The sequence below is a fragment of the Musca vetustissima genome, unplaced genomic scaffold (assembly GCF_032173495.1).
Source record: "Musca vetustissima isolate MV318-11 ecotype Yass unplaced genomic scaffold, APGP_CSIRO_Mvet_v1 utg73954, whole genome shotgun sequence".
NCBI classification, from domain to species: domain Eukaryota; kingdom Metazoa; phylum Arthropoda; class Insecta; order Diptera; family Muscidae; genus Musca; species Musca vetustissima.
This window is the reverse complement of record NW_026873023.1, coordinates 28,922-45,750: the sequence shown is the minus strand read 5'-3', so window position 1 is coordinate 45,750 and position 16,829 is coordinate 28,922. Positions and strand designations below refer to the sequence as shown.

At 40.3% G+C, this 16,829-nt stretch overlaps 1 protein-coding gene across 1 annotated transcript in view; it reads left to right on the top strand.

The window, feature by feature from the left end:
- The window catches only part of LOC133322147 (titin), a 68,732-nt gene extending 52,408 nt beyond the window's left edge, over positions 1-16,324 (top strand). Inside the window, exons 3-7 of the mRNA XM_061531197.1 lie at positions 4,106-4,303; positions 4,465-4,719; positions 4,812-11,005; positions 11,037-14,866; positions 16,072-16,324. Of these exons, the coding sequence (XP_061387181.1) occupies positions 4,106-4,303; positions 4,465-4,719; positions 4,812-11,005; positions 11,037-14,866; positions 16,072-16,174 (10,580 nt within the window). The 3' untranslated portion in view covers positions 16,175-16,324. The remainder of the gene's footprint in view (positions 1-4,105; positions 4,304-4,464; positions 4,720-4,811; positions 11,006-11,036; positions 14,867-16,071) is intronic.
- The last annotated feature ends 505 nt before the right edge of the window (positions 16,325-16,829 follow it).

Here is a 16,829-nt window from a genome sequence, read left to right as displayed (position 1 = left end):
CAGATGATTTTTTCGTAACAATATGTCATTGAAATAAATATGGGATTTTCATAAAACAAAAAATTAATTGTCATATCTTTGTAAACCTGTCCAAAAAAATACAATTTCCGTAAAAGTGGGTACAAATTGTCAATTCTGTTGCGTATATGTCAAAAAAATCCTCATAATGTAGGTTAACCCGGTAAAAAGTTCTAATCATGGTACAATAAAAATGTAGAGCAGCTGATGACTCGATTAACTGTCAGAGTGCGTAATTTTTACTTGAATTCGATGTGCAATGTTGCCAACCATATGAAATATTATAAGGACAATTTTGACAGATGGTCTAGACAAAAAAGAAAGGTTTTTCTTTTGATACATCACCTTTTTATTGCATCATGATACATGCCATTTAAATGTATCACAAATGTAGGGATCTATAACACCGCATTAGTAATCGATAAATCTAATCAGCTGTCAAAATTAATAACGATGGTAATGCCAAACAAACTAGGCGCCTTGTTGATGACAATGTCACGCACTTTATCTGTACTTATAATAAAGGTCTACATTTTTGTACAATAAAAAACCCCGATCTTCTTTCAAGGTAAATCTCATGTAATATATTTTTTTAAATTTACATATTTATGTGCATAATACAATGCCGTCTGCTGTGTGCTCTTTTCATAACAAATTAAGGTTAAATGTGTGATGAGAGAGCCTATAATAAGAACAAATGTTAAAACTGGAACATATGTATGTCTCCCCATTATAATAAAAAAAACATTACATCTTTTATAAAAAAGGCCTTATACCATTACACACACAGATATATTTATAGTAACTTACATTATGTAAGTAGGTTTACATGTACTCGTACAATATGCCAAGAAGTAATGATATGTCTGAACTCCAACAAACTTAACCTTTGCATGATATGAGCCATGAAGATGCGATGGAACTTTAAATATACTATTGTTGTATTATTAATTTTTTTTCAAAATAGATTACAACATTTGCGTTAGTATTAATTATAAATAATGCATAACTTGTGTTCGGAGAATGAAAACTTATAATAAAAATACAATGTATAAATAAATCAGATGACGTATAAATTAGAGTGTACAAAATGTTAGTAGATTTTGTCGGTTAGATAAATATGAAATTTAAGGGAAACAGGTTTAAACGGCATCAATATTGGAACTTTTGATCGGCTTAACCTCCTCCGTGGAGATTTATTTGGCATTTATGCAATGATATTGACAATTTAAATCTACTGGATTTACTAAATCTAGTACAGTGCAAGAGTGCTATGATTTAAAGATATTCAAATAAAATTCATGCAGGAAATTAAATTACAAAAAAAAAATATAAAAATATTTGTGTTAAATTTATGAAGCGTTTGCACCATACCATGTAAATCAGCCAATAAACCCTCAGTGCGGTTAGATTTACAAAATCTACTCGATCTCAAATGTCAATTCCATAGCATATACGTCAAATATAATCCACTGGTTTTGTGAAAAGAATTTAGGTATATGTCACCTTAATTCTATGGAATTGACATTTGAAATCCAAGTACGCTTTTACATTATCATTATTGTTTACATGTACATAAAAAAATATTGTCATAACCTTTTTATGTATGTCAAATTTATGATGATTTCCGTAAAATACTCAAACTTATTGTGTGTACTCTCCTATAAAAACTAGCATTTCCTGTCCATGATACAATATATAGGTAGTCCATTTAGGGAAGCTGGTGACTCGATTAACTGTCAAAGTGCGTAATTTTTACTCGAATTCGATGTGCAATGTTGTCATCCATTTGAAATAATATAAGGAAAAATTTTATAGATGACCAAGACAAAAACAAGAGTTTTATCATCACCTCATTATTGCATAATGGTACTCTGCTTCAAAAGCTTGCACATCCTGTCCATGGCAAAATAAGTAGTCCATTTAGCGCAGCTGACCATTCGATTAACTGTCAAAGTGCATAGTTGCCAACCAAGTAAAATATTACTGATAAAATTTGACAGATGGTCGGATAAAAAAAGGTTTTTGTTTTGATAAATCACCTTATTATTGCATCATGGCACAATGAATAGGTAGTCCATTTAGCGCAGCTGATGTCTCGATTAACTGTCAAAGTGGGTAATTTCTACTCGAATTCGATGTGCAGTGTGGCCAACCATTTGCAATATTATATTATATTATATTATATTATATTTGACAGATAATCGAGACAAAAACAAATGTTTTTGTTTTGATACATCACCTTATTATTGCATCATGATCCTCTCATAAAAAGGGATCTGTAGTTCGATGTTTGAGTTATTGCATTTCCGCCAATACAATTATGTGTGTTGATATACCATACACAAAATATGTCATATTTTATTTCGATTCATTTTGAAACATGATTGAAATCACAGAGCTCTTGAAATGCAACACTAGTTTTATAGAAAAAATCTATATTTTTTGAATAGATTAGCAACAGTTGCAGATGGGGATAAATTTATGAGCTGCCTGACATTTACGAAATTTATCGAATTGAAATAACAATGCTATGGTTTTGAAGAATGAAGGATATATTTTTGAAGAGTACGATGATCGAAATCACAGAAATCTTGAAATGCAACACTGTTCTAGTACGAAAAAGTTGCAGATGGGGATAAATTTGTCAGCTGGCTGACATTTACAATTATTTACTAACGTTTACATCATTTCAGGATTTCGTTAAACGAACTATTGAAATGCAGCACTGAATTTGTACGATACAGTACAGCATCTGCTAGTGGTTACATCAGCTGGCTGACATTTACAATTATCACATTTGATCGAGTCGATTTATAATCGTATATGTAAATAAATGCTTAAAAACCCATCTCATAGAGTTTATTTGCAGTATGCTCCAGAACCTGAAAGAATCCTTTATTAATCAAAATTGTTTTTGATTTTCCATTTCAAAATTGAAATAGGGATTTATAAATCGATAATTCACTTGTCGTATTTTCCCGCGTAAAACTCTTTTCTTACAAATGTACTTGCTGAAGCAATGACATTTTATGTATTTTATATAAAACGATTAATTTTTTTATTAGGACATGGAGTTTAATGATAAAAGTATTGTGTATTTGAGATTAGGCTAAATTAGATTAGTTTAAGTGGTTCTTAAGGAAAAATGTTTTAAAATAAAATCAGAATTTAAATAGCAACCAAAGGGAAAATTTGGTCCAGGTGTTAATATATTCCAAATCAGATTTCTTATTTTCCAAATCAGCCTTCTTACAAAGGAATTTCCATTACATTCCCCAATTGAGTAAAGGCTTTAACGGAATCTATGGCATCATGGTTCGCTCCTTAAAAACATTTTTGAAATTTGCTCCTTTTTTCCCTGCAAACGAAACCTATTTCTGTTTTTCCTCCTTCTTTCTTAGAAACGAAATCACAAATCCAAGTAGCCCTAACCTCAAATAAAAAAATTAAATTTTTCATAATAAAATAGTAGGCAAAACAAATATTTCAAACTAATATTTGTTGAATGATGGCTAGTTATGATAGTTGTTGAGTTGAGGTTGGTGGCAACACAAGTAAATCTTTTACTCTCTACTCTCCAAAGCCATAGAATTTCTATTAGCATTATTATGTTGTTGTGGCTGTTATTTGCAACGATCTGTTGGCTATTGCACAATAATTCTTAACCAAAGAGACCAATCAAACCAACAACCCGTCCAATTTTAGTATTGAGCCAAGACAGTAAGGCCACTTAGTTGCAACCTAGAGGCTATAAAACAATTTACATAACCACAATCATGACCATGTACGCTCGGCTCCTGCTCCCAAAACTATAGCAACATACATACGTACATAGAATATTTTGAAAGCAGGCAAAAAAAATGCTAACGAACCATCCGAACATCTAATAAGATTGTTAAGCTCCTTAGACAGCCAATCGAGCCTGGCTGACTGACTGACGACGGTCATCATATAGAGAGACGATGGTTGTTGCATCTTACTCCTTTTGGTGTTAGCTTTCTTTCTGCATATATATGTACATACATTTCTTTAGCAATTTGGTTTCTAAATTCTAATTTTGTTGTTTTTTTGTTTCTCTTTGCAGAAGGCTGCTACTACAACTATAATCATTACAATGAAGGCGATAGAATCATGACAAATGAGCCCTGTTTGAATTGTACGTGCCACAATAAGATGCTCATGTGCTATTTGCGTGTATGTCCGTTCACGAAGCCCATTGGACATGATTGCATAGTGGAGAAACGTGAGGATCAATGCTGTCCAATCATTACATGTCCCGAAGGTAAGTCCACTTATCTATGCAAAAAATCCATGCAATCCATCCGAACCACCATCCATCCCATTCGAATAGCCAGCAAAATTGCTTTATTTTCTCGTTGTCTCGAGAATTGTCAATGATTATGGTTACGATAATGATGATAATTTTCCTCCTTCTATGTCCAGTTCCCGTAGGTATTTCTCATGCTGCTCCTGAACCAGGCACTGAATTGAGCATACCAGAGAAATTCGGCTGCAGTATTGATGGCAAATTCTATTTGGAAGGTGCCCAGGTTCCCTCGAATCCCAATAAACCTTGTGAACTCTGCTATTGTATTAAGAATCGTACCTCATGTCTGATGCAAGAATGTACCCTGCACATCGATGGCTGTACTCCAATTTACAACAAGGGCTCTTGCTGTCCAGTGCGTTATAATTGCGGTAAGTGAAACAAATCTCATTATGGACCCCAGTGTGATGCATGATTGATAATGTCTGGCCTACTTTTTGTTTTTTTTCAATTCTTTTGACAGACCATGAAAACGATATTCTTGGCTTGGAAGATCTATCGTCGACCACAGAGGCCAGCACCACCACTACTACGACTACCACCACCACAACTGAACGTCCCACAACTGGCTTTATCCTTACCAGCACCATGTCACCCAGTGTCTCGACCGACTGTATCCACAATGGAGAATTGTATGCTGATGGTGCTCGTATCGAAGGCAAGAATCCATGTGAAAACTGCTATTGTATGCGTGGTGACATTATCTGTGCTGTCCAAGAATGTAAGATGCCCATGTTGGCTGGCAATGGAAAACAATGTCATGCCATGCCGCCACATGAAGGCGAATGCTGTCCCAGCGAATATGTGTGTGAAGATGATACAGCCACCACTGAAATTTATGAAGCCACAACCGCTCTACCCGGCAAAGATGAAGATGAAACCAAGGTTACAACATCTGCTCCCGTTGAAGATCTCCATGGTGCCATACCCGAGGAAGATATGCTCTTGCAGACACACATCGAAGAAGAATCACAACAAGGTGTTACCGTATCACCAATGGATAAAGTTAAGGCCACAGAGGAACCTGTCTCCGCTGAAAAGGATGAAGAAGAAGGAGAACAAGAATTATCTGCCACAACCATCAAACCTGTTAGCGAAGATAAAGAAGACCAGACTACCGAAGCTATCTCAGCTCAAGAAGCTACCACGGCTGATGTTACAGAAGAACAGGAAGAGGATACCGACAAGGAAGCTAAACCCGTTCCCGCCGATGAATATGTTACCGAAAGTGCCACCACATCTGCCCAAGAAGGAGCAGAAGATGAAATTGAAACAAGTACCAAGGCCACAATTGAACAAGAAATATCCACTGAAGGTGAACTCACAACCAAGGCTACCGAAGAAGAAGGACAAGACATTGGCTCAGCTACTGAATCTGCTATGGATACTTTGGCTACTGGCAAACCTACCGAAGAAGAATCCTCCGTATCTACTGAAGCTGATGAAGAACTTATCACTAAGGCTCCTGTAGAAGAAGAACAAGCTGCTGTTTCCACAGAAACATCGGGCGCTGCTGATGAACTTCCAACTGTTACTGCTTCCAGCGAAGAAGAACAATCTGAAGTATCTACTGAGACTGCTGATGTCACTACGGCTGCAGCTGAAGAGGAAGAAGAAACCGATGCTGATGTCACTAAAGCTCCAGTTGCCGAAGAAGGTGAAGCTATCGAAGAACTTTCAACTAAGGCTCCAGTTGCCGAAGAAGAATCCAGCGAATCTACTGAAACTGTTGATGAACTCGCCACCAAAGCTCCTGTCGCCGTTGAAGAAGAAGGAGAAAAGGAAACCGTATCTGTTGATGAACTTACCACTGTTGCTCCTGCTGCTGATGAACACGCTGATGTCTCCACAGAATCCGTTGAAGAAGAATTGGCTACCAAGGCACCAGCAGGTGAAGAAGAAGCTGCCGAAATCTCCACTGAAATGGTTGATGAAGCTTCTACTAAAGCTCCCGAACATGATGTGGCTACTGAATTGGATGAAGAATCTGCAACCAAAGCTCCTACCGCTGAAGAAGGTGAACACGTTGATGAATTGGCCACCAAGGCTCCAGCCGCTGAAGAAGGTGAAACCGTTGATGAATTGGCCACCAAGGCTCCAGTCACTGAAGAAGGTGAAACCGTTGATGAATTGGCCACCAAGGCTCCAGTCAGTGAAGAAGGTGAAACCGTTGATGAATTGGCAACCAATGCTCCAGTCTCTGAAGAAGATGTATCCACTGAAACCACTGATGAATTGGCAACCAAGGCTCCAGTCGCTGAAGAAGATGAAACCGTCGATGAATTGTCTACCAAAGCTCCAGTCTCTGAAGAAGGCGAAACTGTTGATGAATTGGCAACCAAGGCTCCAGTCGCTGAAGAAGGTGAAACCGTCGATGAATTGGCAACCAAGGCTCCAGTCGCCGAAGAAGATGAAACTGTTGAGGAATTGGCAACCAAGGCTCCAGTTGCAGAAGAAGGTGAAACCGTCGATGAATTGGCAACCAAGGCTCCAGTCGCTGAAGAAGGTGTATCCACTGAAATCGCCGATGAATTGGCAACCAAGGCTCCAGTCGCTGAGGAAGAAACTGACGTATCTACTGAAACTGTTGATGAACTCTCTACTAAAGCTCCAGCTGCTGATGAACATGTGGAGGAAGGTGCTGAAGAAATCTCAACCAAGGCTCCCGTTGCTGAAGAGGAAAGTGATGCTGCTGCTGAAGAGGAAAGTAATGAACTTGCCACAAAAGCTCCTGTCGTTGAAGAAGGTGAAACCGTTGATGAATTGGCAACCAAGGCTCCAGTCACTGAAGAAGGTGAAACTGCTGATGAATTGGCAACCAAAGGTCCCGTTGCTGAAGATGCCGAAACTGTTGATGAGTTGGCAACCAAAGCTCCCGCTGCTGTGGAACCTGAAACCTTTGTTGATACTTTGGCCACTGAGACTCCTGCTGGCGAAGAACAACCTGAAACTGTCGAAGAATTGGCAACCAAGGCTCCAGCTACCGAAGAAGAAGCCACTCAAATGCCCACTGGAACCATGCCCACTGGCGCTGACCAATCTTCCGAATCTGTTGAGGAAATGGTTACCAAAACTCCCGAACACACCGCTGATGTTTCAACTGAATCTGCAGAAGAACCAATTGTCACTGATAGCGCTGCTGGTATTGTTGATGCCACCACCAAGGCTCCTGAAGAACAACCACAAGTACCAATAGAAATTGAAGGTGTTACCCATATTCCTATGGCCATGGACACTGAATCTCATGTAACTGAAACTGAAGAATCCACTGAAACTGCCAAGGATGAAGAGGAACAAGAAGAAGTTAAGGAGACTGAAGTTACAACTAAGGCTCCTTTGGCTGAGGAAGAACAAGAATCCGAAGACAAAGAAACTGTTACCGCTGCACCAGTGGCTCATGATGAACTTCCTGAAGAAGCTAAACCAGAAGAAGCCTCATCCGAAGTTTCAGAAGAAGAAAGCGAAGATCACACTAAAATGCCTGCCGTTGAAGAACCTCAGGCTGGAGAAGAACAAGACATCAAACCTAGCGAAGAAGAAGCTACCACCATTGCTTCAGCCATGGCTGATGAAACCTCAACCAAAGCACCCGAAGGAGAACAAGCTGATGTATCAACTGAAGAAGATAAGGAACAAGCCAGCACCGAATCTGCTGAATCCACTGATGAATTGGCCACTGAAATGCCTGCCGAACAAGAACCAGAAAAGGTTGCCACCGATGCTGCCACTCCAACCGTTGCCGCCGAAGACCAATCCATGGTTGAAAAGGACACTGAAGAAGCTTCTGGTGATAGCACACCAATTGCTCCCAGCACTATGGCTCCAACTTATATTCCTCCCGTCCAAACCGGAGAAGAAGCTTCCGAACCAGAAACTGTTCCTGCTGAGGAAATGGGCAGTGGCGATTTTGCTACTACCGAATCTGCTGAAACCGAAGAAGAAGAAGAAATGAAACCTGCCGTTACAGATCGTGTTTCAGAAGGAGAGGAAGCTGAAATTAGCACCGCTAAACCTGTTGAAGAACCAACTGAAGCCGGCCTTGAATCGGTTACCACACACAAGATTGATACCGATGCTGCTGTACCAAGTAGTGAAGAAGAAGGAGAGCACAAGGAACCATCAGAAACTGCTGTAGAACAACCTGAATCAGCAGAAGAAGCCACCACAATCAAATCTGAAGTTCCAACTGAAACTGCTACCGAAACAATGGCTGATGAGAAACCTGAACAAGTTGACATTGCCACTTTTGCATCTACCATCGAAAACGAAGGTGAGGAAGAAGCTCAACCAGAAATGGACAAGGAAACCGAAATTGTTGATGTCACTACTCAAGCTCCAGCTGTTGAAATGGCGCCCACAACTGCCGCTACTGATAAGGATTCATCTGAAGAAACCTCAAGTGAGGAAGATGAAACTAAAGCTGAAGAACCAACATCCACTGTTGTGCCTGCTGTCGAACCCGTTGAAGGTGAAGCACAAGAACCTCTTCCCGAAACTGATGAACACAAAGTTGAACGACTTCCTGAGGAAGAAATGGCTAAACCTACCGACAGTCCCATGGTTATTATTGAAGATTTCACTGGCCTGCCAGCCGTTGATGAAACCAAGACTGAAGCTGAACAAGGTGTTGCCGCAACCACTGTTGCTCCCATCTCCGAAGAAGGAGAAGACCAAGATAAGGAACTCGGTGTCAGTAGCACCATTAAACCTACCACTGAAGATGTATCCATTGAAGACATGCACGATATGCACATTCCATCTGTCATTCCTGGTGAAGGCGATTGCTTGGTTGGTCACAAGACCTATGCCAATAACTCCGTCATTCCCACAGCCGATGAATGTGAAATCTCCTGCAAGTGTGTCAGCAGTATTGTTACCTGCGAACGTGTTGTCTGCGAAACTCCAGAAAATGTTGAGAAATGTATTCTGGATGAGAGCAGCACCAACAAATGTTGTCCTACCTATATCTGTGACATTGAAAGCATTCCTGCCAAGGCCGAAGACAGCTCTACCGAAAAGGATGAAAGTTCCGCAGATGAACTCACCACCTCTACTACCTCTGCTCCTCATAAGACTGATGATGAAACCGCTACAATTGTTAGCATTCCTGAAATTGAAATGCCCGTGGGTAGCACTGAAGAACCCATGTCCCACATTAAGGATACCGAAGAGGAACAACACCATGTCGAAGTTGCAGAACAAACAACCAAGGCTCCACTTGATATTGCTGCCGATGACAAATCTGATGTTATGGTTGATAGTGAAGAGCCATCTACTCAATCGGCAATTGTTGAAGATATGGTTAAACCCGTATCCATGGTTCCAGTTGATGCTACTGAGGATGCTGTGAAACCCGTAGAAACCGAAATGCCTGTGGAAATTCAACCCGAAGAAGTTATGCCCACTGTTACCGATATGGAAATGGCACCAATTGTTCCCTCGACCGATGAATATCAAACCGTTAAACCAATTGAATCATCGGAGGAAGAGAAGGATGAAGACGAAGAACACACAATTCAACCCATCGTTAGTCTGGATGAACTCCCAAGCACAACTATTGCTGCAGAAGAGACCGATGTCCATGTACCATCCTCCACAGAGGCTGCTGTCGAACAAGAAGAAGAAGAACATAAGGATGTTTCTGGAGAAGCAGAAGAAGAACCTGAAATTGCCACTGTTGTACCAACTGTCACTGAAGATAAGGAAGTTGAGGATCAAACTGAAATTCCTGTTGTTGAAGGTGACAAAGAAGTCGATCAAGAAGGTTCTGGAGAAATTGAAACAGCTTCACCAACCACAACTGAAGAAGAAGAAGTTCATACCGTTGCTCCCGAATCAGCCGATAAGGAAATTGATATGTCTACTGAAATTCCTGTTGTCACTGATAAGGTATCCGAAGAACCAGCTGCCGTCACTCCCTCAACTGAAGCTGCTGAAGCAGTTGAGCCCTCAACAGCTGGAACAGTTGCTAAGGATGAAGAAGAACCTGAAAAGGAAACAATGGAAGAATCTGATGAAGAAGATCACACAACCGTTGCCTCACCCGCTGTTGATGAAGTCTCCTCCACCATGGCTCCCGTGGAAGTTGAACCTGAAGTACAAACTATGGCTAGCGATGTTGAAAGTGAGAAACCTTCTGAAGAAACTACTGGCCATGAAATTGAAGAAACTCCCGCCGTGTCCACTGTCGCTCCAATTGCTGAAGAAGCTCAGACCACAGTTGCATCAAGTGAAGAATCGTCTGAGGAATCCAGCTCCGTCTCAACTGAATCCGATGTTGGTGAATCTGATGTGCACACTGTTGCTCCTGTTGATGCTGAGACATCCGCTGAAACCGAAGAAGAAGCAGAAGAACAAACCACAGCTGTACCAGTCATTGAAGAGTCTTTGGGCACAACTGCCAGTGTTGATCATGTTGAAGATGATATGGTCAAGGAAACATCCACAGAAGCTGTCGCTTCTACCGCTGCTCCTGTAAGCGCTGAAGTACCACAAGAAACCGTTACCAGCACTGAGTCGCAAGAAGAGGAAGAAGAACATACCACTGGACCTATGATCGCTTCCGAAGAAACTACTTTGGCACCAGCCGAAGATCAAGAAGAAGACAAAGAAACTCAAACCGCTGCTGTTCCAACCATTGAACAAGATGAAGAACATGTTCCCGTCCATCGACGAAAGTGCTACTCAGCAACCAACCGAATTTGCCATTAAAGTCGATACCACATCTGAACATGCTACTGAAATTCCTACTGTGGATGAGGTTGAAACTAGTAAACCTGAAGAAGAAGGACAAGAAACTGTTGAAGAAACCATGCCATCGACAACTGTCAAATCTACTGAGGAGGAAGAACAAGTTGGCTCTGATGAAACCGAAGAAGAGGAACAATCCAGCACTGTGGCACCTACAACCGCTTCATCCGTTGAAGAAACCGACAAGGAAGAATCTAGTCCAATGGCTCCAACAACCGCTGAAGAACAAACCGAAGAAGCAACCACCACACCCACTGCTGAAGATGGTACCCACAAGGATACCACCGTTCCCTCATTGCCAGCAGGTGAAACTGATGAAACCACCATGGCTCCTATCTCTGCTGATGTTGAATCTGGTACTCCATCCGCCGATGAGGAAAAAGAACACACTGTGGCTCCTGCTACCTATGAAGAATCTGTTACCGAAATGATTGGAGCTGAAGAACCTTCTGAAAAGGATGAAGCCGTTTTAAGCACTATGGCTCCAGTCGAAGCTGAAGAAGAACCCGTCCAACATGTTACTTCCGTACCGACCCAACAACACAAAGAACCAACATTGGATCTGTCTGAAGAAGCTTCCGGTGAATCTGTGGAATCAGAAGAAGAAATCAAACCAACTCTTCCACAACATATTGGTGCCTTTGTTACAGAACGTGTTGAAGAAATTACAGGCAAACCAGTTGTACAACCCACAACCACCTCCAGCATTGATGAAGAAGGCGAAAAGGACACGTCATCAGAAGAACAAGAAGGCGAAATTGAAGGCGAGGCTACAGTTAAACCTGAAGTACCAAAGGTTGAACAAGACGAACAAGTTGAAATCACCGAAGCTACTCCCGCAGAAGATGTTGAAACCTCCACTGCTAAAATTCCTGAAGAAATTGATGTTACTGGTTCTACATCGGCTCCTAAACTTCCTGAAGAAGCTGAAGAAACATCAACATCCGCAGCAATGGACATTGAACCTGTTGAAGGTTCTACTGAAATTCCTGCTGTTGAAGATGTCACTGGATCCTCCACCACAATGCCAATTGAACAAGATATTCCTGCAGCTACTCAAGCTCCAGAATCCGTTGAAGGTATTGAAAGCACTTCTGATAAATTACCCGAAGAAGAAGATGAAGATCATGTTGTTGCTGCTACTGAATTGCCAGTTGCTGGTCCCGAAGAAGAAGCCATCACCGAATCTTCGGATATGGAAATTTCTGCTGATGTAACCAAAGCTCCTGATAGTGTTGAACATGATGATGTTTCTGGTATTGTCGGATCAACTGAAGAGGATGTGTCCAGTGCTACAATTGCCCCTGAAAGTCAAAGTGTTGAAGAATCTCAAGAAGATGTTGCTGTTCCTACCGAATCTGCTGTCGAAGGCGAAGAAGAAGTCACAAAGGCTCCCGCTATGGAACAACCTGAAGAGACCTCTGCTGAAGTTTCTGAATCTAGCACCGCTGTGCCCTCGGAAGATGTTGCTGGTCCAACTACTGCCACAAGTGCTGAACAACCTGCTGAAGAACTCGACACAGTTACTAAGGTTCCTGAACATGAAGAAGAATCCGAATCTGTTGAAGATATTGTACCAAGCACAGATATGCCTTCTGTATCTGGCGAAGAAGAACAAGATGCTGAAATCACAACAGCTCAACCAAGCCATGACCAAGCTGATGTTACCAAGGCTCCTGAATCGGATGTTACAGAAGGTGTTCCATCTGAAGAAACGGCCGATGTTACCAAATCTCCTGTATCCGCTGATGTTGCCACTGAACAAGAATCTGGAGAAGTATCAACCCAAGTACCCGAAACCTTTGCTGATGTTGAATCCGTTACATCTCAAGAATCCGAAGAAGATATGGCCGAAGTTACTAAAGCTCCTGAAGCCGAAGAAGTACCTAGCAAATTGCCTGAAATCACTGAGGATGTTGAAAGCTCTACTGCCCACGATGCTGCTGATGTTAGTGCTACCACAATGGTTCCATCTGTTTCCGAAGATGTTGAAGCCGTCACTGCTCAACAAGCTACTGAAGAAGCTGAAGTCGACACTGTTAAAACTCCCGAACAGGAAGAAGAAGAAGCTGAAGTTGTTACCAAACTTCCTGAATTGCCAGAAGCTGTGCCTCAAGATGTTACCACTCATGTCGCTGCTATGGATCATGTTACAGAATCTGCCACCGAAGCTGCAGAATCTGCTGAAGAATCCGAAGAACAAGTATCCACAGCTCCTGAATCTGTTGAAGGTGTTGAATCTGTAACTGCTCAGCCAGAAGAAGATGTCCATGCTGCTACCACCATTCCTGAAACTGTTTCGGAAACTGAAGAAGAAGCTGATGTTACCAAGGCTCCTGAAGATGCCGCAGTTACCAAAGCACCTGAAGATGTTTCTGCTACCAAGGCTCCTGAAGCTACTGATGCCGAAGTTACTATGGCCCCAGTTGCTGTCCCTGAACATCCTGAGGAAGAAGCAGTTACCAAGATTCCCGAAACTGCTGATGCTATTAGCGAAGACGCTACCAAGGAACCATCCGCCGAGGAAGAAACCGAAACCGCTGGACCCACTGTTACTGAAGCTGCAGAATCTGTTGAAGCTCATGGCGAAGATGTATCCCCTGCTACAATGGCACCTGAAACAGAATCCGAATCTACTGAATCACATGTCGATGAGGCATCTCCTGTTACCATGGTTCCTGAAACTGTAGCCGAATTGGAATCCATGCCACACAAGACTGAAGAGGATGTCACCAAGGCACCTGAAACAATTGAAACCACTAGCGCTCAAGATGTTGCTCCTGTCGAAGAATCTGAAGGTGAAGAAGATGAAGTTAAGGCCACCACACTCAGAACACCAATTCAACAAGCTGATGAATATGAAGAATCCGATGTTACAGAGGCTACCGAAGATAAGACTGAAGATAAGGTTAGCGAGGAAATGCCAGTTCATCACGAAGAAGTTACTGAATTACCCGCTGAAGCCTCCACAGTTGGCCAGGCCATTGAACAATCCTCGGAAGCTGTTTCCCAAGAAGAGGAAGAAAAGGACTCTTCTGAAGAATCGGCAGAAAGTGAAGAAGTGCAACGCACCACAACTGTTCACCCTCTGTTTGCCCATCATGGTATCACTACTACACTTCCACCACCACCAGCCATTGATAGTCGTCTGGATGAAGCTCAAAATGCCACACATGCTGATGAAACCACAATGGCTCCTGCTGCCGATGAATCTGCCTATACCACAACAGCCGCAACAACCACAACCAGCACAACAACACCTGCTCCCATTACCGTGCCAACACATCCCGCAGCCCACTATCCACCACCACCACCAATCTATGGACAAGCACCACAATATCCACCCCAATACGAAGATGAATATACCGACGAAGAAGACACAGAAATCTTTGGTCCTGGCACTTGCCGTTATGGTGGCAAACTTTACGTTTCCGCTCAACAAATACCACGCGACGATCCTTGCGATTTCTGTTTCTGCTTCCGCAGCGATATCATTTGTTTGCAACAATCTTGCCCACCACCAATTGCCGGTTGCCATGAAGAACCCATCTCTGGATTCTGTTGTCCACGTTACGAATGTCCCGTCTCGATGGCTACTGTACTCAATATCACGACAAGCACAACGACAACAAGTACCACATTGCCACCACATTTCCTACATCATTCGTATGGTAATAATGTACAGCGTAATGGTTGTCTCATCAATGGACGTTCATATAGTGTGGGTGAAAGAATCGAATCGACAAGTGGTCCATGCATTAACTGCACGTAAGTATACGCAAACATTTTTTGTATCGAAATGAGAACAACAACAAAATGAAGTGCTTGGGAAATTTGTTAGAAAAAAATGCGATCATTTCGATTGCCTGCACAGTCCTTTTGCTATTTGAAATGCAGTACATGGTCAATTGTGTACTGTATACACAAAAGAAATTTGAATGGTTCATTGGTGTTAGTCATATAAAGTGAACGCCTAGAAATATGCTACACTTTTTACATGGGAGGCTTGTGCCATGTCTCAATGAAATCAACCAGGGTTTTGTAAATCGACTTTTACCTATTTGATCAATTGAATTATTTTGCCAATGAAACGAGGGTTTCGCCCTGCTAATAGAAGTTTTAATCATCAACACGAAGATATGACAGTTAATTTATGAAAATTATAAAGCTACGTTCATATTGAAAGGATTTATGGTTATATTTAGGCAACAAAGACGCCATTCATTAGCAATTATATAAAATGTTTTTGCAAAATAGTCAGGCTGAATCCCAGTTTGTTGTTTTTATAAAAAAAAAATTATATAAAATGGGAACTCTAATTTGGTATTTAGATGCATTATCACAATAATTGACATATCCTGATCTGTTTGACATTTATGTTCATACACTGACTATTAAATACGGTTTTATTGGTAATTTAAATTTGTAGGAATATATTTAAAGTAGAAGACAATTAAATGACATATTTTCTTAAAATACTTCATACGTTTACATAGTTTTAATTGTTTATATATTACCAGGGATATGTAGGTCGACCAATATTTACATACAATAAAAAGGGCATTTACATTAGAACTTTTTATCGGATTAACCTACCTTATGAGGATTTATTTGACATATGAACAATGGAAATGACAATTTAAACCCACTGGGTTAACGAAATCCGGTACAATTTAAACGTACGTCAAATAACAATCAGGATCAATTTGAGATTAATGCTACGTTCACCTTGAAAGTGTTATACGGAAATCATCATTTATTTGACATTTATACAGCAAAAATGACAATTTAAATCACGATTAAAGTAGTATTCAATTATTATTTTTATTATTGACAGAAGTTAAAGATCTTGTGAATTTTTTTTTCATCCGATTATTTTATTTTTAAAATATTTGTTTATTAATAATACTAATCCATATATATTTCTCTCTCCCTTTTCCCCTTTTTTTATCCTCTCCTCCTTTCTCTCACAGATGCGGCGGTGATGGTAAAATGAAATGTGATCCTCAGGCCTGTGTTCCTGAACCAACTATGCAACAAGTGATGGCTGTTGTAGCGGCTGGTCGCAAAAGATGAACCCCTAGCCATGATAATTTAAACTAATTATATTAAAATTATTTTTTTATATAAAGAAAAACAAAAACACATTAAATTTAAGTAACAGTTACAAAAACAAAACAAGAAAAAACGGAAACCAACAAAAAAACCAGCAACTATATACTTTTCACAACTTATAAACTATAAAACTTTTAACACTAAATTCTATCCTACAAATTTCCCTAAATTCTCTATATATAGTCTAGCCACAAAACCGGATATAATTAAAAAATTGGTGCCAATATTGAATGATGATGGAAGCGGAATTTTCAAAGGAGAGATAAGTTAATTTTTTTTTAATTTTATTTTGATTTCCTTTTGAAAAGAAACTCTCCTTGTCATAAAAAAATTAAAAAAAATACAATACTTGAATTAGCTTGTGAAAAGCAACCAGTGATATTGTACTTTATACTTAGTATAGGTGCAATTAATTAAGTGAAAAGTAAACAAAAAAAAAACGAAACAAATACGCACACACATATTAAAAAACAAAACTTATAGCTGTCAGTTTAATGTAATTGATATTTATTGACAATATTAGGGTTATACCATAAAAACATAATCTTAATTATGTCAATAATAAATTTTACATTAACCTGACATCATTATTTAACCGCTTTATAACAATTTCTAA